Below are 24,490 nucleotides of genomic sequence, written 5' to 3'. Positions count from 1 at the left end.
TTTTCTAAAGAGTATTTCTGTAAGTAGTTATTGGTCATTTAGAGTTGTTAACCTTCAGTGACCAAATCAGACTTGAATTTAATTGATGACTCAAAACTATTCTTGTAACCAGTGGCATGTGATATTGTTTACATATAGTATGTGAGTTTATTTTAGGTAAAAACCTATAGGTTCAGTCATATCTCAAATCAGAAAAATTGCATTCAAACCTATTTTTCTAAGGTATCGCAAACTAAAACAGCAGTGGGAGGTGAAAACTGAGGAGGCGGATTTATTACAAACCAAGCTCCAGCAGAGCTCATACCACAAGCAACAAGAAGAATTAGATGCTCTTAAAAAAACCATTGGTAAGATAAAGAACTTCTGTGCTTAATCTATTTCTGCTAACCTTAATTTAGGTATTTAGATCTTATATTTTTTATATATTTATTTGAATTATCTTTAAAGTTTTTATTTATTTTTAGAGAGGGGAAGGGAAGGAAGAGAGAGAGGGAGAGAAACATCAGTGTGTGGTTGCCTCTCGAGTGCCTCTGCTGGGGACCTGGCCCACAGCCCAGGCACGTGCCCTGACTGGGAATCAACCATCTGGTGCTCAGCCCATTAAGCCACACCAGCCAGGGCTGAATTATCTTTAATACTTACTTAATTATTACCTGTTGTGATTATTTTATTGCCAAATTCTGCCCATTTGTAGCCATACATGTTTGCACCAGTGACATATGAAAGTTCTCAATTTTCCAAATCTATTCCTTTTTAGACTTTTAAAATTCTCCAATCCGTTGTGAAGATATAGTTAATTAGCATTTTTGCATTTCCCTGATTGCTGGTGCAGTTTGGGATATTTATTGTATGTTCCGCAGTTTCTGCTTTTGTGAATTTTCTTCTGCCCATTTTTCTCTTGAGTTGCTTATAGTTCATTGTTGTCATATTTTGATTTCTTGTAAGTTATCTGCATTATTAATATTCTTGGCTTATGTGCTTATCTTTTAAATTCTTTAATTTATAGTATTTTTGTTATACAGAAGTGTTTTTATGTTTCTGATTCATTTATCTCTTATCTCTTTCCCCAATATTAAGAACCCATCTTACAATTTTAATCAGAATTTAATTGTATGTGGTAGCTTTAATTTTTCTTATTCCTTAGGACAATAGCCTATTTCCTATTAGCCCATACACCTATTTCCCCACAAATATTTTTACTTTTTTCTTTTGTAAAAAAAACTTCACCAGTTTTATTCAACCTGTACCCCCATTCCTTACTTCTTGCAGTCTGTTCTTTGGGTCTGTGAACTTAGATATTTTGTAGCCATTGTTCAGATTCCACATATAAGTGAGATCAATTTTTTTGTGTGTTTTTATTTATTTCACCTAGATTAATGCCCTCAAGGGCCATCCGTATTGTCACAAACATTAAGATCCGCTTCCTTTTTATGGCTGGATAATACATGCATGTGTGTGATATTGTCCTTATCCATTCATTCACGGTGGACAGTTAGGTTCTTTCCTACATCTTGCCTGTTGTGCATAATGCTGCAATACCATGGTGAGGAGTTGCATGTATCTTTTTGAGTTGGTGTTTTATTTTCAGCTAAATACCCACAAGAGGATTTTTTGAATCATTATGGTAATGCTGTCTTTATCTTTCTGAGGAACCTCCATGCTGTTGTCCATATTGGCTGCACCAATGTACATTGCCAACGCTTCCCTGACAGCACTTAGTATTTCTTGCCTTTTTGATAATAGTCATTCTTAAACGTAGACATGATACCTCACTGTGGTTTTGATTTGAAGTTCCCTGATTAGTGATGATGACCATCTTTTCATGTAATGTTTGGCCATCAACGCCTTCCGTGGAAAATGTCTGTTCAGAAGCTCTGTCCATTTTATTGGATTGTTTATTTTAAATTGTATGATTTTTTATAGATTTTAGTTATGAATCCTTTATCAGATATGGTTTGTAAATATTTACTCCTAGTATCAGATATGGTTTGTAAATATTTACTCCTAGTATCAGATATGGTTTGTAAATATTTACTCCCAGTTAGTAGGTTGTCTTTTATTTTGTTGATGGTTTTCTTTGCTGTGCAGAGCTATTTTAGTTTCATGTAGTCCTGCTTGATTTTTGCTTCTGTTGTATTTGCTTTTGATGTCAAATCCAAAAAATCATAACCAAGATCCCCCTGTTTTCTCCTGGGAGGTTTATGGTTTTAGATCTTTAAGTCTTGAATCAGTTTTTGTGTATGGTATAAGATAGTCCCGTTTCATTCTTTTACATGTGTCAGTCCAGTTTTCCCGGCACCTTATTTTGAAGAAATTGTACTTTTTCCATACGTATTCTTGGCTCCTTTCTTGTAAATATATTGACTGTTTTGTGTACGTTAATTTCTGGGTTTATCCTCCTGTTTCATTGAGCTATTATGTGTCTTTATGCCAGTACCATAATGTTTTGGTCACTGTATCTCTGTGGCATAGTTGGAATTCAGGAAGCATGATACCTCTGTCTTTGTTTTCACTCTTAAGATTGTTTTGACTATTCATGGTTTTTTGTGGTTCCATATTAATTTTAGAATTACTCTAGTTCTGTGAAAAATGCTATTGGAATTTTGACAGAGATGCTATTGAATCTATAGGTTACTTTGAGTAGGTAGTATGGACATTTTAATAACATTCTTCTAGTCTATGAGCATGGAATATTTTTTTCACTTATTGGTATCTTTAATTTCTTTCATTAGTGTCTTATAGTTTTCATTGTGCAAGTCTTTTAGCTCCCTAGTAAAATTTATTGCTACGTATTTTATTCTTTTGATTCAGTTGTAAATGGAATTGTTTTTATTTTTTTTGATAGTTTATTAGTTTATATGAAAGTTAACAGACTTTAATATATTGGTTTTGTATTCTGCGACTTTACTGAATTCATTTATTCTAAGTTGTTTGATAGTCTTTAGGATTCTCTGTATATAGTATGTCATCTGCAATTAGTGACAGTTTCACTTTTTCCTTTCCAATGTAGATGCCTTTTATTTCTTTTTCTTGCCTAATTCATCTGGTCAAGATTTCCACTACTGTGTTGAATAGTAGTGGTGAGAGTGGGTACTCTATTCTTGTCCCTGATCTTAGAGGTTTTTCACTGTTAAGTATGATGTTAACTATGGGCTTGTATATGTGGCCTTTGTTATGTTGTGGTACATTCCCCTTACACACACTCTATTGAGAGTTTTGTCATAAATGGATGTTGAGCCCTGGCTGGTGTAGCTCAGTGGACTGAGCATGGACCTATGAACCAAAAGGTCGCCGGTTAAATTCCCAGTCAGGGCACATGCCTGGGTTGCAGGTCAGGCCCCTAGTAGGGGACATACAAGAGGCAACCACACATTGATGTTTCTGTCCCGCTCTTTCTCCTTCCCTTCCCCTCTCTCTAAAAATAAATAAAATCTTTTTAAAAATTTTAAAAAATGGATGTTGAATTTCGTCTGATATCTTTTCGGTACTATTAAGATCATATCGTTTTTATCCTTCATTTTGTTAATGTGGTTATATCACATTGATTTGCAGATGTTGAACCATCTTTGCATCCCAGGGGAATGATCTTTGCATTGTTGAATTTGGTTTGTTTATCTTTGGTTGAGGATTTTTGCATTTATGTTCATCAGAGGTATTGGCCTGTAATGTTCTTGGGGCATTCTTGTCTGGTTTTGGTATCAGGGTAATGCTGGCCTCATAAAATGAACTTGAAGAGTTTAGGAAGGACTAGCATTAATCCTGCTTTGAGTGTTTGGTAGAATTTATCAGTGAAGTCCTCTGATATTGGACCTTCATTCTTTTATTGAGAGGTTTTGATTACTGATTCAGCCTCCTTACTAGTAATTTGTCTTTTTAGATTTTATATTTCTTCATCATTTAATTTTCATAGGTTGTATAGGTTTTCCATTTTATTGGTATAAAATTATTCATAATAGTCTATATTTTGTATTTTTATGATATTGGTTGTAACTTTTTTCTGATTTTATTTATTTTGAATCTTCCCTCTTTTATTTATATGTATGTGAATCTAGCTAATAGTTTGTCAATTTTGTTTACGTAAACTTTTCAAAGAAGCAATTCTTAGTGTTATATTTCTATTGTATTTTTAATCTGTATTTACTTTCAATCTGATCTTTCTTATGTTCTTCCTTATATATACTTTAGTCTTTGCTCTTTTTCTGGCTCCTTGAGATATAAAGTGAGGTCTTTTATTTGAGATTTACATTGGTTTTTCGTGTTGGCATTTATCCCTATGAACTTCCCTCTTAGAACTGCTTTTGTACATTCTATACATTTTGGTAGGTTGTATTTCCATTTTTCATTTGTTTCAGGTTTTTTGGGTTTGGGGGGGTTTATCTTTTGATTTCTAGTTATGGTATTTTACAGCCAATAGTGTAAGAAATTTTGTGATCATGGTATCCAAGTTTATATTTGTACCTGTGTTCTATCATAGTGTGTCACTTGTGACAGTAACATACTCATTCCTTATAAATTTAGAGACAGTGTTTTCACTCTGCTTCATCCTAGACATGTTCCTTCAATATTTCTCTTTAATAAGAAATTCCTTGAATCAAAGTAAATAAATGAAGAACACAAAGTAAGCTTGTTTATGAAATTAATTATAAGCTTTTTGGCAACCAAAATGGAGAAAAAATATAATTATTCTCAGTTCTGGTTTTAGGAACTATACTGATATATAAAAAAGGTCAACTTTTTAAGAAATTCTTTCAAAACCTTGTTAAAGTAGGTGAGTTTTATGTGTATTACTCACTTTTATATGACAGAAAACAATTTCTTCATTGATCTTCAGATAATTCAAATATGGCTCTTAAGCAGGATCTGTGTTTCAACACACCATTTCTAGAATAAGGTTGGAACAATTTTTTTTAACTCTAGCCTTTCCAGACCATTTCTTCTATTAAAAGTTCAATTTGTAAGCCATTATCTGTAACCGCTAATTGTTGGAACACTTCATTTAGCTATGTTTGTCTACTTTATGAACAGAGGAAAGTGAGGAGATCTTAAAAAATACCAAAGAAGTTCAAAAAAAAGCAGAAGAAAAATATGAAGTACTGGAAAATAAAATGAAGAATGCAGAAGCTGAAAGAGAGAAAGAGCTGAAGGATGCTCAGAACAAACTTGATTGTGCCAGAACAAAAGCAGATGCTTCCAGCAAGAAGATGAAAGAAAAACAACAGGTAGTAACCTTTCTCGAAATGGAACGGAGCTTTTAAGATCAATGTACAGCTGAAGGTGGTATAGCACCATTGGTCGGCCTTGTTTATCAGTATTCATCACAACTAAGTCTAAAACCAAGATGTGCTTTTTTGTTAGGAAACAAATTGTTCATCTTATAAGTCAAATTAAAATAGTCTTCTCTGAAAACATTATAATTGAGTGTCATATAAGTGTGAATTGCATTGGCTTGCTAATTTTAGAGAAAGAGCAAAGTTGCCTTTGGTAAATGCTTCTGTCTAAAGTGGACCAACACTTGCATTATGTGGTGGCACTAGGTCATATCAGAGATTCAGTGTTGGTACTTCTTTTGTTGATTGTTTTTGTGAATGTATATTATGAGAGAATGATGTAGGGCAAATCATGCTATATTTAACAAAATTCCATTTAATTGTAACCTATGATACTTGATTATATATTTTTGATAGTACCAAAGCTGGAAATTTAGCCTAGATTTTTCGACTTCCAGTGGCTATGCTGTGAATCACTGTTGCAATTTCACTTTTCTTCATAATTTGTTTTTTAACCCATGATACAGTTTTGTAATTAACTAGCTGCACAAATTATGTTCTAATGAACTAAAAGCTATAATAGGGAAGAAGAAAATTGAGAAACTAATTTTTGACATTGAATATTTAGAAAAGGCTTTAACTTCTACTTAATTTATCTGTTATACAATTCTGTATTGTTTTTCCCTGTGGGAATAAAAGGATAAAGGAAGTAATTTATGCCAAGTTTTTGAACCCATAAATATTGTACATAGATTTGCCATTTTTTTAGGTGTAGGAAAGTAAACAATATCCTTTCCTACCCTTACACTGTATAAATAGCGTACATGTGTATTTGGTAGTTGAGTGATTAAGCTGTGGGTCTTACTTGCATGAGATTCTTGCTAATATTGTTAATACATATTTTTAGTAGTCAGTAACCTATCTAATGAATGCCCAGATACTGTGTTTCTTATAGGAAGTTGAAGCTATCACTCTGGAGCTGGAGGAACTCAAGAGAGAACATGCGTCCTATGAACAACAGCTTGAAGCTGTAAATGAAGCTATCAAATCCTATGAAGGTCAAATTGAAGTAATGGCAGCTGAGGTGGCCAAAAGTAAGGTAAGATTTACTTACCAAACTGAAGAAATTGCTTTAAGTTAATTTTTTTATGTTGAACATTGAACTGTTGGCTAAAGATGTTTGACTTGAGAGGACTCACTCCGTTCACTCATTTCATGAAGATACACAAAAATAATGACTACCCATCCAGAAAGAGTCCTGAAATAATACTACTAATTATTTTAGTCCAGGTCTTTGAGATGACAGAAACTACACAGCTATTTTTTTTATCCATACTTGAAGATTTTCTTAATTGATTTTAGAGAGAATGAGAGGGAGGGAAGGGGACACAGAGAGAGGCATCAGTTGGTTGCCTCCCACACATGCTTCACCTGGGGATTGAACTAGCAACCTAGGTGTGTACCCTGAGCAGGAATCGAACCCTCAACTTTTTGATGTACAGGAAGATGCTCCAACCAACTGAGCCACTGGCCACGGCTATGCAGTAGTTTGAATGGGCAAGTTTTAAATGTAAAATTATTAACTATAACAGGGATTTGAAATGATATGGGGTTGATCACTAACAGGTAAAGAGAACCTGAAAATAGGAACAGCAGATACGAGGAACAGCCATTACCTGTAGGGCTGAGGCAGTGCACCCGTGGAAGAAATACATCTGGAAAAGAGCCGCATGCTACCTTCAGGGCTGAGAGCCAGATCTAGTAGAAGACGTGTGTGGGCCCCCTGGCAGCGCGGGTTGCTGTGCCAGGGAAAGCTGTCTGTAAAGAAGTGCTGTACGGACAGCCTTGCTGGGATACAGCTTTCTTGGATGCCAGGCGAGACTGGCCATGGGGAGGGCCCAGCCTGTGAGTGTGCAGAGAAGGCCCCTCCCCGGGAGTGTCAGGGGAAGCCCTGCAGGCTGCTAGCCCTTGCACACGACAGGCTTGTCCTTGAGAAGCGTCCTTGATTCACAATGAACGGATGTTGCCTTGGTTGTTGTCATGTAAGGGAAAAGAGGTCAGTGCCCCTGACTAAATAGTCAGACATTGCTTGTTTTAAAAATTCTTGTGGCACACTGGTTGCAAATCACTGTTAGGTAAATGCTATGTTACGTTCTTCTGCAAAAGCCTTCTAATGACACAAATTAAACAGTATTAGGAAATTAAAGTTGACCTCCTTTGTTTTCTATCACCTAAATACAGTTGAGCTAGTTTTTTTGTTTGTTTTTAGGCATTTGTGTGAGTTCTTTCAAGATCTAGGATGAAGCATCGTGTTTGGTGGCAGGGTAGGGTAGCAAGCATTGATGGTAGACTGAATTCCAGTTGTAATGACCACTTTGGAGATAGAATAGCTTCATCTTGGGAGGTAGGGGGACAGACATCAGACCAGGAAGTTTTTCTTTGTGCCACAGATCTGTTTCTTCAAAAAGTTTCTCTTCCATTTCTGTTTTGACCCTGGGGCTAAAAGCAGACAGCGCCCTTCCGTTGCCACTGGTAAAGTTTATATGGCTTACATCTAGAGAAGGGCAAAGGAGCCAATCCCAACCTACTTTCTATACCCCTGTTCTTGGCCCCTCCTGATAAATGTCATTTGGGAGTCCATCAGATAATCTTATTAGCTTCCCAGAAATGCCACTTTTCTGAGCGACCTCACAGGTCAGATTGCAAGCAGTCTCTCCTGCCCCCCATTAATCCCAACCACAATAATTCAGCAAAATGTGGTTGCCTCCAGCATGATCACTGCATCCCATCTCTTGTTTTTCTTTCTACTGGAAATCCCGGTTTTCTCCTATGTATAAAATTCATTAGTCACTTTAATGGTAGAGGGTTAGGTAACCATTTGCCTGTAAACTAAAAATATCTCCATATTACCTTGTTTTTTGGTACACACACACACACACACATATATATATATCATCTCCTAATTATTTATTTATTTCAGGAATCATTAACTAAAGCTCAGGAAGAGATGACCAAGCAAAAAGAAGTGATAACAGCCCAAGACAATGTAATTAAAGCTAAATATGCAGAAGTAGCAAAGCACAAGGAACAAAACAATGACTCTCAGCTTAAAATTAAAGAACTTGACCACAATATCAGCAAACATAAGAGGGAAGCAGAAGATTCTGCTGCAAAGGCATGTTTATGTTCATTCTTACTCTTAAGAAAATTTTGGCTTCTGGGTTATTGAAATATTCCAGTAAACTAGGTGGATAATTAAGTATAAATGGTGGAACTACTGTATAACATAATTTTGAACCTTTACAGCTGTGTTAACTACTTCTCAGCAATGCTCATTTTCACCAAATGTCACAAGTGTTCTGTTTTTAAATTTATCTCCATTTGCAAGATGTTGTTACCACATACTTAGTGGTCGGTCTCTCGTGGAAAGGACTCCCCCCCCAATGTTCATAGATCTATTATTAATATATTAGTAGTAATAATATATATTTTTTACCTTATTTCATCTTAAACTTAAAGACTCACAGAAATATATATACAGGCAACTTCTAAACTTAATATGCTTCTGGATGTGGATGTCCTAAGGATCAGTATAATAATTTTTGCGTCCTCATCTGAAATCTTTTACCAAGCAGTTACCTTTTTGAGATTATTTCAAAGTATTTTTGATCACTCTTAAAGATCCTTCCTTTAGTATATTGTAGTGGCTTTAGTATTTTAAGGAAAATACATGCTTTTGGAGAAATTTATTGCTTGGTTAAGAGGCTGCACTCATGTAGTCTCAATAATTTATCCATTATCTTTTCTTATGGGTATGTAACAGGCACCAAAGTCTTGTAAATCTTTTTTAGCATCATAAAAGCACAATAGATTTAACTTAAAAAAGATCACAGCATACAAAATAGTCTCCACACCCCCTGAAAGAGCCATGTTTATGTTCATTACTTATCCATAAAAAATGTTTTTTTAATCATTATACTATTCTAATATTTTAATTAGTATTTATTATTAGTCTATTTGGTAATTAATGATAGTATTGGTGATTGCTAGGGGATTTTATTTACAGTTAAGGGGATAAAGGGATTCGGAAGTAGAACTGTTAAAAAGAAGGATTCTGTGAAGTAAGTGATTTATCAAATATTTATCACAAACTAGTTCCAGACACTATGCCAGTTACTAGAGATACACAGATGCGCTACATGTAAACAGAATGCTTTCAGTGAGTTTAAGTATCAGCAGGGAAGACAGACTATAAGTAATTCTTACTTTGGAACCTAGGGGTGGGACCATAACCAGGAAATTAATAAGGATAAACAAACTGACCTGTAGTAGTTTCTATCAGTCAGAACCAATATTACACAATTCTAATAGAAGAAGCCTGCCTTAAGCTCTGTAATTCAAAATTTTCAGTTGGTTATATGAAGAAGTATTTTACTGTTTGGTCAAAAGAGATCAATAGTAATGGAATGAACATTTAGTACAGTTTTTCACTTAGATTATAATTCTGAGAAAAATTATTAGATATCAGTCAGGAATAGGCTTCCATGGTTGTACCAAATCTGTGACTGTAGTGTTCCTACAAGAATTTTAATTTTCACAACTTGTTATTTTTGAAGCAAAGATGGAATTTAGTAAAATTTGAAGAAGCCTCATTTGACTTAGATTCATTGTAAAAATTTCTGAGTTGGCCACCTTCTAATGCTTAAGTAATAGGAAGATATTTTTCTGTATAATCTCTGATTTCTTGAGCCCGTGCCCCAGGTAAAAATGTTCATACTTACTATATATGCTCACTGTCAACAGTGAAACTCACTTTTTTTCAAATGAGCCATTATGGAGTTTTTCTCTAAAGTGTTTTATTTCAAATTTGTAAGTATTTAAGAAACTTGTTTTTAAATGTAACTTTATAAGCAATGATAGATCCTTCTGTTATCATATGTGGCTAGGTATCCAAAATGTTGAAAGATTATGACTGGATTAATACAGAGAAACACCTCTTTGGGCTACCCAATAGCGCCTATGATTTCAAAACTAATAACCCTAAAGAAGCTGGTCAGAGACTTCAGAAGTTGCAGGAAATGAAGGAGAAACTAGGAAGAAATGTCAACATGAGAGCTATGAACGTGCTGACGGAGGCGGAAGAGCGGGTAAGTCGTTTTCCTGCAGCTCTGGGCCCGTGAGAAGGTCGGCTGCATTGATGGCTCTGTATAACCTCTGAGGCAGTAATTAGGGTCACCTTTTGTTTGATGTCCTTGGGACTTGCTTTCTTCCTGTTGTCCTTTTCTCCCTTTTCAGTCCTTTGTTTTCTGATTTCATTCTTTTTGCATCATCGGTTGTTTCTATGTTCTGCTGTGCCTTGAATTACTTTTCTGCTTGCTTTGCCCTTTATCGTAAATGTTCTACTCTTACCTTATTCTTGGTATAAATAAAAACAATATTTTCTGATCATCATAACACCTCACATTGCTAGCATTTGATTCACGTACCTTGAAAGGCTAAGAAGAGTAAGGTACACCGCCTCCTCACCAGTCACTCCACAACTGCCGTCTTCCTTTTAGCTCTAGTGTAAACTGGCAGTGTCAGTTTAATTTAAGCAGTCCTCAGAATTGTTACCTGCATAACCACTGCTTTACCAGCAGCATCTTCTGTGTTAACGCCCAGAGTTACTTGATAAGGTTATCCATTTCCCCTGCCCTGACAAAATTTCTGTAGTCTGCCATCTCACTAGAAAAATGCAGAGGGGAAAACAATTCCTGTCTGTGACAGCCCCGTAAAAATTAGCCATCTGAGTAATTTTATATTATGCCCTATATCTTCTTTCATTCTGCAAAATTGTTTGAATTTGCATAATAGAATTAATGAGAGCTCCATAAAAGTGATACTTTATGATGAGCTCAATTTTAAGAAATTTTGCTGTGATTTTTAAAAACTGTTATTGACATTAGTATCCACAAAGAATGTGTATTATTTTAGATACTAAAAGGACTAATAATGTGTGTGTTGTGATCTCTCTATAAAATGTTATTGCTGGTTTTCATTTCTCCATCAGAGCTTTGCAATATACAGGATATTTGGGGGGGTACATCATTGGCCCAAATTTGAGCTGCAGAACATGGGGAAACTTCTTCTTTTACTTGCTTGCATTTTTTTTAAATATAGTTTTTTGATTATGCCATTACAGTTGTCCTATTCCCCCCCTTCATTCCCTTCCACCCTGCACTCTCCCTCCCCCCATTCCCCTCCCTTTAGTTTATGTCCACGTGTCTCAAGTTCTTTAGATTCTATATTTCCCATACTATCCTTGCCTGCTTGCTTTTAATAGATAATGATAACTATTAAATTTTTTTTAGTTTACCAACTTCCATCTCTTTACCAAAGAGAAAAGCTCTGTTACTGATAAACAGATGGACTTTTGTTTTTCTGTTATATTTTGTGTCTGTACACCTAAGAAACTACTACATGGAGTAATGCAAGGAATGAGATAAAAGTGTGGAGAGCAGGTTTTAGGAGCCTGGCCAGAAGGAAGAGGGACAGACAGCAAGGAAGCTAGCAGGACTGGCTGGAGTTTTTAAAGGAGAGAGTTTGAGGCCTTGAAATGTCGCTTTGAGGAAGAAGTGAATTAAGAGGATTTTTAGGGAGTTCTGCTACTCATGGTTTAATTACCCCTCTGCAGCCTCCCTCAGTTTTTTCCCAGAAAATTTCTGTGTGACTAGTAAATGTCACTGTGAAGATGTGATGTTGGAGCTGAACCTTGGGACACTGAGTCAGGTCATATAGATGAACAGTGCTCAGGAGAAGAGAACAGTGCAAGGACCCTGAAGCTACAGAGAGTTGATTATGTTCAAGGACCTGAAAAAGACCAAAGGGCTGCAGTGTGGAGAAGAGTGTGATGCCCAAAATCAGAGAGATACAGGCCGATTATGTAGTATTTGTACATGGTGGTGAAGAATTGAAATTGTCTGTCACTGCTAAGACTAACCTTAAGCATGCAGAGCCACCTTTGAGTTTACATGTGACACATTTTTCATTGTGTCTTGGCTGCTAGAAAGACAAGGGAATATTAGTGGAGTCAAAATATAGGAGCTTGTCCTACAAGTTCTCAGTTATAATTGAGTTTTATATACTGATACATTTCCTTTCCTCATGATTGGTGTACATTTTAGCTGTCAGTACAGTATACCTTTTTGGTAAGTAAGCGTGTATATTATGTAAATAAAATAATGAAGGCCCTTTATTCCTGACTGAATTCTAGAATATAAAAACAACTTTCAATTTTTCCAATAAGTATGCTTTTTATCTTGCCAGTATAATGACCTGATGAAGAAGAAGAGAATTGTAGAAAATGACAAATCCAAAATACTTGCAACTATAGAAGACCTTGATCAGAAGAAAAACCAAGCCCTAAATATTGCTTGGCAAAAGGTATTTGAACCCAAACTAATATCATTTATTTGGTGTGAGGCAAAGATGAAGAATGTTGGCAGTAGGTTCATCTAGGATGCATTGGAGATGCCAGGTGTATGTGTGAAAGGGCCTGGTGCGTTTGGTCCTTCGGGGCCTGACTCCTGCCCATTTGCAGAGGCAGGTTTGTGTCGCTCCATCATCCTCTCTCTGGTTCCTAAGTGATGTTAAATTCCTAACTTTGTAGGTTTCTCCATTTTTTACTTTTACTCTGTTTGCCAGTTCTTTACAACCTTTAAAGGGGACACTTTTTGTCCTCTTTTCTTCCCATGAGGTCATAAGCTTTTATATTTGAAAGAAACCTTAAGATACTTGAAAAGACATTAGTTATATCTTTGAGAACAGGTAGCCAAATTCTCATATCATTTAGTGTATATGCACAAAACTCACCCAATTAAAAGCTATACTATTGGCCCTAAATCTCTAATCTACTGTGGCTTGATGAAGATAGGCCAAACAGCTTCTTTAGCCTTTTTCTCTTGGGGTTCAATTCTATTCCTGTACTTTGACACCTCAACTTCTTTGGCAATGAGAAGAAGCATAAAAAGAATTACTCGACACCTTGAACAGACCTGGGTGTGTAATTTCGTGCCTCTCTTTCTCCAGGGCCACCTGATCATCCTGGGCTTTTTAGGGTTAGTTGATAATCACAGGCCCATCTTAACCATACCACTCAACAGAAAACAAGTTTTGTAAGAGAACATTTTGTGGCAAAAAGAGTTTTTGTTTTGTTCTTTCTTCTCTAACCAAAAATTCAGTCATCTGTATTGTACAAGTGTGTGTCTTTGAGTGTTCCTGCAGCATGGCCTCCAAAACTTCAAGCTAGAATTGAGGTATAGCCTCTAGTTCCCTTTAAAAGTTGGAGCAGGGCTCAGTAGACTATTTCTGTAAAGGGACAAGTAATTTTGTTGTTGTTTTGCCAGCCAAATAGTCTTCGTGACAACTAATAGACTGTTGTTTTAGTGCTTGCAGCCATAGAAAATACATAAATAAATGGATATTGCCAGATTTGTCACATGGGCCATAATTTGACAACCCCTGAGGTAGAGTAACAAAAAAATTCACTGTTGGGTTGCATCTACATGTGTCAAAATTTGATACCTTAGAAAACCTCTGACATCATTTTTTTACCCAGGTGAACAAAGACTTTGGGTCTATTTTTTCTACTCTTTTGCCTGGTGCCAGTGCTATGCTTGCACCACCAGAGAAGCAGACCGTATTGGATGGTCTGGAGTTCAAGGTTGCTTTAGGAAATACTTGGAAAGAAAACCTAACTGAACTTAGTGGCGGTCAGAGGTGAGTAATCTCTTAGCTATATTATAATTAGGAATGTCTCTTATTTTATTATAGTTCCAAGTCCCTCTTATTTTATTACAATCTATCATCTCATTGCCTATCAATTTTATGCCAGTGTTGCATTCCTTAGCTTTCTCTACATATAGAATTTAAGGAGACTAATATTTCAGACTGCACATTTCAATTAGAACATTTTATTAAAATAGGCAACAAAAGAAATGTAAGGATAATTAACTAGAAAACTAGATAAAGTATATGAAAAAGTTATTTTCAGACGTTGGAAAATGAGTGGCCCAGTAGTATAGACCCGAGAGAAAGGAAACACAGTGTTGCCAGCCCAGTGTTCACCCTGCTTTCCTCCTGGGAGCCGTGTCTGGGAAACCCACCCAGTGCCCAGTAGTGTCACTAAATTAGGAAGCAGACGTTAGCATTTGGGAGACTCCCGGGAGCTGCACCGCAGGATTGGGGTTGTATTATTCCTGAAGTGAAGGCTGCTATCCATGGACCTTAGCAAAGGTCATTGCAGGCCTTGAAGAACATAACTAATTTGCATTTAACTTAATTGTTTCTTGGAACAAAGCCTAACACTCTTTAAAGAAAGACAACAAGCCCCAGTCTCTGAACAACATAGTAATGTGTCCGCCATCTAATAAAAATTACTAGATAGAAATCAGGAAAATATGACTCATACCCTACAGAAAAAATCCGCCAGTGTAAACAGACCAACCTACAAATGACAGGTGATAAAATTAGCACATAAGGAAGGTAAAAGAGCTGCATTAACTATTTACAAGAATGACAAGAAAATAAATGTGATGAGAGAAGTGGAAACTTTTAAAGAAGTATCATGTGGAACGTCTAAAGAGAAAAATATGTAACTGAAAGGAAAAGTTCATTGCATGAAATTAACAACAGATTAGACCATATAAAAGAAACATGAGTGAATATGAATATAGAGTCTATTCAAGCTGAACTGAGAAACAGAACACGAAAAACAAATAGACCTTCAGTGACCTGTGAGATGATATTAAGCCATCCAACATGCATGTAATTAGAGTTCCACAAGGAGGGAAAGAGGCAAAACAGAAAAGTACTTGAAGAAATAATGGTCCTGAATTGTCTAGGTTTCAGGAGTTCTATAAACCTACAGACTTGATTTCTGTTAACTTCAGGTAGAATAAACACCTCACATGCATATAATATAGTAAGGCATGTCATAGTTTGTACAATTGCTGGGATTATATATGCCAGTGATTAGAAGGCAAATCTTTAAAGCAGCCAGAGGTAAAAAGGAATATTACAGAGCTAAGGAACAAAGGTGAGAATGACTTTAGACTTCTTCAAAAACCATGTAAGCCAGAACTCTTCTGAAACATCAGAATTTTACGTCAAATAGAAATAATCTTCAAATTGAAGGCACTAGAATTATTTTTTTCAGAAAAACAAAAGCTGTAAGAATTTGATCCCAGTAGAACTTTATAGGTTAAGGAAGTTTTCAAGTAAAGGAAAATGGTACCAGATAGAATGTGAAACTTGCATAAAAGAATGAATGAAGAGTGTTGGAAATAGCATGTTCTGGTGTTCAGGGAAGTTTCTCCCAGCCTTTCAGTGATTTAGACAAGCAGCTTACCAAAAGAAATTTAAAACGTCATGTGACCTCACTCCCTACCTGCAGAGAACCAAATAAGTAAAAGCCTCATGAGAAAAATGCGTGCTTACCTAATTAAAGATGGTTACTAATTTTTCATGTGCACAGTGTACAGTCCCCCTTCCTTGAATTGTTCTCCTGTGCTCCATAATGCCATCCTGTTCCTATTCTCTTACATCCATAGAAAATACTAAGACCTGTTGGTTTCCTTTATGAAATCTTTGTCATTTTTATGAGTTGAATATCAGTAATATCAATCTACCCTGTTTCATTATTGATAAAATTCCTTAATATTTTGAGTTTTGCTGCCTGTCAACCAAAATTGAATTCCAGTGTAGATCCCAGTATCTAAAGAACAGTTTTTGCGAAAGTCTTAGAAAATGTTTTAAGGAAAATAGAAAATGTTAATTTTGTTATTGGGACCTAAAAATTATTTCCGTAATTAAAGTGATATGAAATTATTTGTAGTTATACTATTATCCATCAAAGTAGTTTAACTCTTAATGAGGATTTTTTCTTTTATTTTCTGAATGGAAAGTTTAAAGCTCAGTGGCCAGAGAAAGCCAATGAGAAATATTTTAGGTTGCTTGAATGACCCCAGCTATGTATTTTATCTAGTTTTCTAGTTGATTATCCTTACATTTCCTTTGTTGCTTATTTTAAACAAATGTTCTAACTAAAATATGTAGTCTTACATATTAGTCTCCTTAAATTCTATATGCATGAAATAGAGGCAAATTTAAGTCTCACTATTGTTTTTTATTGTACCATTTCATCCATTTTCGTTGCTAGGCATTTGTTTCCGCCTTCCTAGACCCCTCCACAGTGCACACGTTTTCCTTATGTCACTGACCTGTTTCTAATAAACCCCCGTTGGCCTGCAGCAAGCGTCAGGGTGACAGCCCACTCCAGTGCTGCACGCAGGCGCTGCAGGGTGTTACAAATGTTCGTGATGTTTATTCTCATGTTGAATGATTGTAAGTATTTGGTAGTAAACAAGGCTTTCTTATAAAATATGCTTAAGAAATCATGTTACAAAAATGACTGTGATTCTTCACACCAGAACCAGTTAAGGAGGGATGGTTAGCTACAAGAGAACTTTAAATGAGATGCAGATCTAAGAGTGTGCATAACAATGAATTTTAAGTAAGTGTATGAGGGTTCTCCAGAGACACAGAACCTATACGGGTTTTTATGTAATATATATGAAGAGATTGATTACAAGGAATTGGCTCATTTTATTGTGGAGGCTGAGAAGTCCCCCAGTTTGCTGTCTGCAAACTAGAGACCCAGGAAAGCAAGTGGTGTAATTCAGCCTAATGGTGAAGACCTGAGAACCCAGGAGCTCTGAGTGCTGTGTCTTAGCTAAATCTGTGCTTTCCATCATAATGATAACGAGGTAGCAGGTTTGCTTCAGTGTTTTGATACATGGAAAAATCGAGTTTTGATGGCTTTTTACTGACCTTCCTTTCTTAGGTCTTTAGTAGCTTTGTCATTAATATTGTCCATGCTCCTCTTCAAACCTGCTCCGATTTACATTCTGGATGAGGTGGATGCAGCCTTGGATCTTTCTCACACCCAGAACATTGGACAGATGCTACGGACTCATTTCACACATTCTCAGGTAGGAACCAGGAGGAACGGCTTTTTTTTTTTTTTTTTTTAAGTTTTAAAAATGTCTCAGTAGTATTATTTGTTTTTCCAAAACCATTCTGTATACTGGCCGTTATTAATAAGATATTTAAGATTGAGGAATACTAAAGCTTTGTGTATTTTTATATATATGTGTGTGTGTGTGTGTGTGTGTATTCAAATGGGATTAGAACAAAAAAGGATTTGGTCTCCTATTACAGAAAAAGCCAAACATTACAGTTGTTTGTAGTGTGAGAAGAATCTAGTATTTTCATAATTTAGGATTAATTTAGAGCTAAATGTAATTACTTTTCTAGCTAGCTGCCAGAGACACACAGTCAAAACAAGAATGGCTCAGGATACACCTGTGTGTCAGAACATCATGTGGCACCTGCTGGGGTACTGGTCATTTATTTCTCCTGGCCAGAGAGCCGAGCAAGCCCCACTAGGCTGAGAACAGTTTGTTTTGTTGAACTGGGACAGCCAAACACAGTTTATAGGTAATGCATTACACAACTCTTGCTATAGTTATCATAGACTGTGTAGTTCTTACAGCAGTTGTATTTCAGCATGCAACAGTGAAGCGGTACCTGTTCTTAATTACACAAATACAAATATTCTGTTGGAACTAGTGGTGATGCCATAAGAACTTGAAGCCTTGATATTAGAATGTCACAAAGAAAAAGATTTCCCTGGGGCATTGAGAGGTAGCAAAAAAACAGTTGCCAGCTACAGAAGACAGCAACAAGCAGTCAACCAACAGGAAATAGTAAACTTGGGTAATAAAGCACTCAAGATAAAATTAAGAGGCTCCTAAAACTGAATATGGAAGGTTGGAATTAACTTAGGTGTCTGATATAACTAGTTGTTACCCACATTTAAGGATGTGTGTTTGCTTGGAACCAGGCATTTAAAGAAATAATAAAAATATAGCCCTAGCTGGTGTAGGTCAGTGGATTGAGCGCGGGCTGCAAACCAAAGGGTCACTAGTTCGATTCCCAGTCAGGGCACATGCCTGGGTTGCAGGCCAGGCCCCAAGTATGGGGTGTGCAAGAGGCAACCACACATTGATTCTTTCTCTCCTTTCCCCACTCTCTAAAAGTAAGTATATAAAATATTTTTTTAAAAGAATAACAAAAATCTAAATATCTCCAAACAATTCTTTAACCCCATTATTTAAAAAAGTGAACTTTTTCAAGGATTACAGAAATTATTTTTATGCCTTTTTCCCCCTTTTTTCCTTAAGTTCATTGTGGTGTCCCTGAAGGAAGGCATGTTCAACAATGCAAATGTCCTTTTCAAAACCAAGTTTGTGGACGGTGTTTCTACAGTAACCAGATCTACTCAATGTCAGAACGGAAAGGTACCCAGGGAAGCCAGATCCAAGGCAAAAGAGCCCAAATGATCATGTGCGGAAGTTACAAGTATGAATTTACTCCTTCACCTTGACCTGTTTTTTAAACATAAATTTTTAAAAGAAATTGGGATTTATTTCATTTGTTTATATAAAGATTTAATGTTATTTTGTTACTTAATCCATATTTCTCTATCACTTTTAAATGAACATGGTTCCTCTTTTGTTACTTAATCCATATTTCTCCATATTTCTTTCACTTTTAAATGAACATGGTTCCTCTTTTTCTTATCCATTTTCTCATATTATCACTTTTAAATGAACATGGTTCCTCTTTTTAAAATAAGTGTAACTGTGGCCCAATTACCGTGATTGTGATTTTATACATGTCATCAATTATTTTTTGTACACAACTCTTTTATATAATATATTAGGGAACCTAGATAGCTGGTTAGTGAGAAGTTCTTTTTGTAAAAGCAAAAATAAAGAAACAGGTAAAATTAGATTACAACATACAGATAGCTGATAATCAGCTTTTAGTTTAATTCCTAAAGTAATGTCAGTGTGTTTTCAATTGCTAATAAAGTCATTCAGGTAAGGAATATTTATAAAGCAAGTAGCCGGACCAACAAAGGGAACACAGAGAGGGTATTAAGCATGTTCTGAGCTATTTGTGGTTAGTTCTCTGTGGATGTTAGATCCCTGCTTTAGCCTCAGATGACAGAATCTTTCAAGATTTATTTCCCATTTAAGATGTTTGAATATCATGTTTCTATATGCTTAGTAATCTGTGCATTTGCACATTTAAGAAATTGTTATGAATATTTCAGTAGATGCTTAAGAAAAGGTATGTTGCATATTGCTGTCTGGGGCAAGTTTGCCTGATGCCTGCCAGGATTTTCAGGGATTTTTGTCAGACTTTTCATAATCCAGTCAATAACAGTGTACTGGTGAATGAGAAAGTAGGAGACAGCCGATCTTTTTTCTTTAGTCTGATATGTATGTAAGTAAATTAAATCCATCTCTTCTACCAGTGGGACTCAATTTGATGATTATTGTATTTCTTAGTGTCTTTCTTTGGCTTTCCAGTTTAACAGGATGATGTTTAAGATCTCAAAAGACTGTGTAAACAAACACTTAAGAGTAGTTGTTAGTGTCTGTAGGTCTATCACCAAACTCTGTAGGTGTCTCCAAACTCTGAACCGTGACAGCTGTGACGTGCGCCAGTCTCAGTCTGCTTTGTGTGCATCCCGTCCTCAGACTTCAGTTTTAGCTCCTTGGTGTTACCCTTTCCCTGATACGTGGTCATACTGCGTGGCCCTGGGTTGAACATTTCTTATTTTCCGTCCTCATACGTATGTGAGGCTGTCAGAGAACACCCAGGCACCTGATCCTGTTGGATACGTTGGAAAGGACTGTGCGCAGAGTGAGTTCTGATTGCTGCGGGAGGCTGGGGGACCCAGCTGTAAAGGCTGAGCTAAGGAAGCCCAGTACCAATAGCACAGACACACAAAGGTTTTTCTTTTCTTTCAAATGTATTGTAAATTGTTTGCAAAGAACAGCTTTGTCAGTTTATACTGTCACTAATATAGTATACCTGTTGACCTCAACTTAGCACAGGTGTTAACACTTGTAATGTACTAGTTATAAAATGTTGCTTCACTGCTGTGTTAATTTACCACTGTATAAATAACTTGTGGGGTGATTATTTTGCCATAGGTGTGACTTCCTCTGCTAACACATATTCCATGTGTCTGCTTTCATAATTTCTGTCATAAAAATTTGCTCTTTGATGAAAATTCTCAAACATTAAAGTTTTGTGAGTAATGTTGTCGTTCTTTGATTAGAGGGAAAACATTCAGTGGGATGGAAACATGGATTCCACGCGTCTGCAGTAATAGGAGTAACATCTGTTGAGCTCTTTGTGTACATCAGACACTGTTCTCACATGCACATGTTTTCACGTTTCATCCATTAATGACCCAGTGAGGTGAGTAGTGTTGTTGTCAGCATTGTGTGATTGAGAAAGCTTAATGGAGCAGAGAAGTTAAGAAACTTGCCCACGGTGATAGTCCAGGTTAGTGGCAGAGCCAAGGTCAAGGTATAGATGTTGGCAGCTGGTCTCCAGAACCCATGATAGGCTACCTCTCTGGCAGCAAACACTTGCATTTATTGTACATATAAGTTTAAGAGATGCTTAAATTGTTTGCAAAGAACAGCTTTGTCAGTTTATACTGTCACTAATATAGTATACCTGTTGACCTCAACTTAGCACAGGTGTTAACACTTGTACTAGTTATAAAATGTTGCTTTATGCAACACATGAGCAGTATGCACACATGAAAAGAACCTCAAACATGTGACAAGAGGATTCCTGGTGGTTCCCCCCACACACACCCATCATTTCAAGTACGCTAACAAAGCGAAAACACAGATTTGGGAATCCCTCTTCCAATATGAGAGCGTAATCTAACAGTCCCGCATTCCCACACTCTTGTCATCCTCAGTCCAGGCAGTTTTATTTATTTTTTATCTATGTCTTTTTTTCCCTTTTCCTACCTACCAGAAGTAATGAGAACTGGCATATTTTCCTTCTTTCAAAGATTAAGAAAGTATTCAGTCTGTCTCCAGGAAGCATAATGCTGCTAATACAGGCCTTTGGTAGATGTTCTTTATCGAGGTAGATGTTCTTTATCGAGTCACAGAAGTTCGCTTCTGTGCCTGGTTTGATCATGGCTTGTTCATGGACTGTTGAATTTTGTCAGGTGCTTTTTCTAGATTGATTTATATGATCGTGTAACTGTTAGTATTATGCTTAATTTTTGAATATTAAACCAGCCTAATCTTCCTTGAATAAACCCCACTTGCATCTGGTATATATAATTCTTTTTATGTATTGGTGGATTCTGTTTGCTAATATTTTTATATGTGTTTTGTTGAGGGTCACTGCCCTGTAGGTTTCTTTCTTTCTGGTTTTTTTTTTCCCTACAGCTTTTATTTGGTTTCAGGGTAATATTAGCTTTATAAAAGGAATTGGGATGTGGTTGGGTTTTTGGTTTTTTTTTTTTTGGAGTATATTAGTTTCCCAAAAAAAAGCTACCTGAAAATAGGGATTTTTCAGGCAGCTTTTTCTTAACTGATTTCCAGTTTAATTTTGTTATGGGGAGGAATCATACTTTGTGTCATTTTAATTTTAAAAATGTTAGAAAATGATAGATTGAAGTGCTTCTAGTAGAAAACATACAGTCAGACTCAGTGCTCTAAGGTTCTACTACTGTAAGCTATATGCTAGATAAACAAGAACAAAGTAAATCCAAATTAAATAGATGGAAATAATAAAGAATAGAAATCAACCAGATGTAAGACAGAGAAAACAATGGAGAAAAATCAATGAAACCAACATCTAGTTCTCAGAAAAGCAACAAAATTGGAGTATTTCGAAGTAAACCAATCAAGTAAACCAAAGAAATTATAAATCACTGGTATCAGGAATAAAACAGTTGTCACTATGGATTCTTAGCTGAATTAAAAGGATACAAAGTTACAGCCTTATGCCAATAAATTCAACAACTTTAGACAACATGGAAAAATTATTAGAAAAATAAATTTCACCAAAACTCACACATGGATAGATAAAACCTGAATAGCCTCACATCTATTAATGCAGCTGAAATTATTATTAAATATCTTCCCACAAAGAAAACTCCACTTTTACATGGTTTCACCTGTAAATTTTACCAGCCAAGGAAAAAATAACATCAGTCTTAACACAGAGGCTTTCAAAAGACAAACTAGCAGGGAAAACTTGTTTTATGAGGCCAGTGTTGTTTCTGACACCAAAACTTGACAAAAGACATTACAAAAGAAGAAAATGAGGACTGTGGCCTTCAAGTCATGAAAATATTAGCAAATGGACTCTAACGTCACCTGTGGAATATAAGCCGTTTTCAAGGAGTTTCAACAGATGGTACTGACAGCTAGATGTTTACACAGAAGGACAGACCCTGGCCCTTCGCCCACGCAGCCCAGCTCTGCCTGCAGTTTTCCCTGCCGTGCATCTGAAACATTGTTAACGGCACTTCCACTTCAGTCTTGAGTGACACGGTAAAAGCCATTGTTTACATCAGCCTGCTGAGTCTATGTCTCTAATAACTGGAATGATAAAATGGGAATTATACATAAAGCACTTCTGCATACCAAAACGTGATGGCTGCTCTGCAGAGATGCAGTTATTTCCACTGGGGTCTGAAGTAACTCCTTGTGTTCATGGAATATCATTTTTACTTAAGCTTAAGACTAAGACAAATATGGTTATTAAGTCTGTGGTATTTCATAGACATTTCTCAGAAGTGAATAAAGTGAGCCTGTCATAACAACCTGACATATTTGTTGCAAATAATAAGATTGTAGCTTTAAAATGAAAATTCAAATTTTGGAAAACTTGTATTCATCATGAACTTGACAACTCAATACTTTTCTAATCATAGGGGTGGTAATATTAACTAATGGGATTTTTTAATTTTATACTATAAAATATGTTAACATTTTAAACCTCTGCATGACTCGGAGGATGGTATTATCCAGTGTCCGATGTGAAATGTTACAAAATCCTGCATGGGTACAATAGCCATTGTAAGTACAGTCAAGACCAATGGATTTTAATCTTACTAGGGTTTGAGAACTCCCTTAATAAGTTTCAAATTCTCCATTGCCACTCACTTTAAGAAACTGTTGCCTCATCTTCTAGCATCAAGAAAGAATACTACATTTTCTAATTCAGTCAAACCTCGGTTCTTGAATGTTGGTTCTGGAACAGTTTGTCTCGGTTGTCTAGCAAAACTTTGGGTCTCAAGTCTCTACCTGACAACCCTTCCATACTCATCCCTATATGATCAGTCATGTGTTTCAGGTGACAAAGGACATTTGGTTTTCGAACAAATCGCTTCTCAAAAATTTTCTGGAACAAATTAAGTTCAAGAACCGAGGTTCCACTGTACTACACATTTATTCTTAACTCTGGATGGGAAACTGGAATAATTTGCCCATATACAGCCAGGGTGTAGCCGTGGAGGATCAGGCTTGGGCATGTTTAAACTCAGACTGGCTGGCTGAAGAGCCCATACTCAGCCATTACAGTATTAACTGAGTTAGGTACACTCCTTGGTTTGTGCCTGGAGCCGAGATAACATTCACAGCATGCCTGCTTAGCCCCTAATCATGCATGGGTGAGAACAAGGAGAGTGATTTTTAAATGCATTACAGAGAAAGAGGATGCAGTTTATAGTTACGCCAAGCTAGTGAGACAGTACAGTGAATAACCTCTAAACATAGGACAGAATGGTAGGCATAAGCTATTCCTTTTCTTGCCTCCAGTTAAGGACAAGAGGTATCTTCAGTGGATTGAGGCTTCCTATGTCCTTTGTGTGGTTTATAAGATGAGCTTTGCTACTTGAAGGTCATTAAGCATTTTCTGAAGTTCTCTTAAACTAAGCTCATTCTTGCTCCATTCTGTGGGAGGGTCCTGGTGCACATTGCTGTTCAAACACTTTGGCACTCTAAGCCCTCTGTCCGCCCACTTTGCGGAGTCCCATCCTGTCTTAAACTAACTGCCTTTACGAAACCTATTCCACCCAGTCTGCAACAGTGGCCAGTCCTGAACACAGCTTTCTTTGTGTCTACACAATGTGAAACATCACTCTACTATTCCTATCAACAGTGTACCCATTCTTCAGAGTTCCACTCAAAAGTTAATCACTTCCGTGCCTCCTTCTCAGTTCCCACCCCCGTTCATAAAGCACTAAGTATTCCATAATAGTAGTAGTGAACACGTGA

General features: G+C 36.4%; 1 protein-coding gene across 6 annotated transcripts in view; it reads left to right on the top strand.

Annotated features, from left to right (window-relative positions):
* SMC2 (structural maintenance of chromosomes 2) overlaps positions 1 to 18,937 on the top strand; it is a 51,133-nt gene extending 32,196 nt beyond the window's left edge. For 5 of the 6 annotated variants that reach the window (XM_053656492.1, XM_053656494.1, XM_053656491.1 and 2 more), the window contains 9 exons: positions 223 to 347; positions 5,026 to 5,219; positions 6,223 to 6,366; positions 8,248 to 8,442; positions 10,214 to 10,414; positions 12,573 to 12,689; positions 13,864 to 14,024; positions 17,149 to 17,296; positions 18,551 to 18,937. In XM_053656492.1, the coding sequence (XP_053512467.1) occupies positions 223 to 347; positions 5,026 to 5,219; positions 6,223 to 6,366; positions 8,248 to 8,442; positions 10,214 to 10,414; positions 12,573 to 12,689; positions 13,864 to 14,024; positions 17,149 to 17,296; positions 18,551 to 18,709 (1,444 nt within the window). In that variant the 3' untranslated portion in view covers positions 18,710 to 18,937. The remainder of the gene's footprint in view (positions 1 to 222; positions 348 to 5,025; positions 5,220 to 6,222; positions 6,367 to 8,247; positions 8,443 to 10,213; positions 10,415 to 12,572; positions 12,690 to 13,863; positions 14,025 to 17,148; positions 17,297 to 18,550) is intronic. The other variant, XM_053656495.1, reaches the window with a different exon arrangement.
* Positions 18,938 to 24,490: the final 5,553 nt, after the last annotated feature.

This window comes from Artibeus jamaicensis, unplaced genomic scaffold (assembly GCF_021234435.1).
Source record: "Artibeus jamaicensis isolate MK-2021 breed Jamaican fruit bat unplaced genomic scaffold, CSHL_Jam_final scaffold_1964, whole genome shotgun sequence".
Classification (NCBI taxonomy): Eukaryota; Metazoa; Chordata; class Mammalia; order Chiroptera; family Phyllostomidae; genus Artibeus; species Artibeus jamaicensis.
This window is presented reverse-complemented; position numbering and strand designations above follow the sequence as displayed.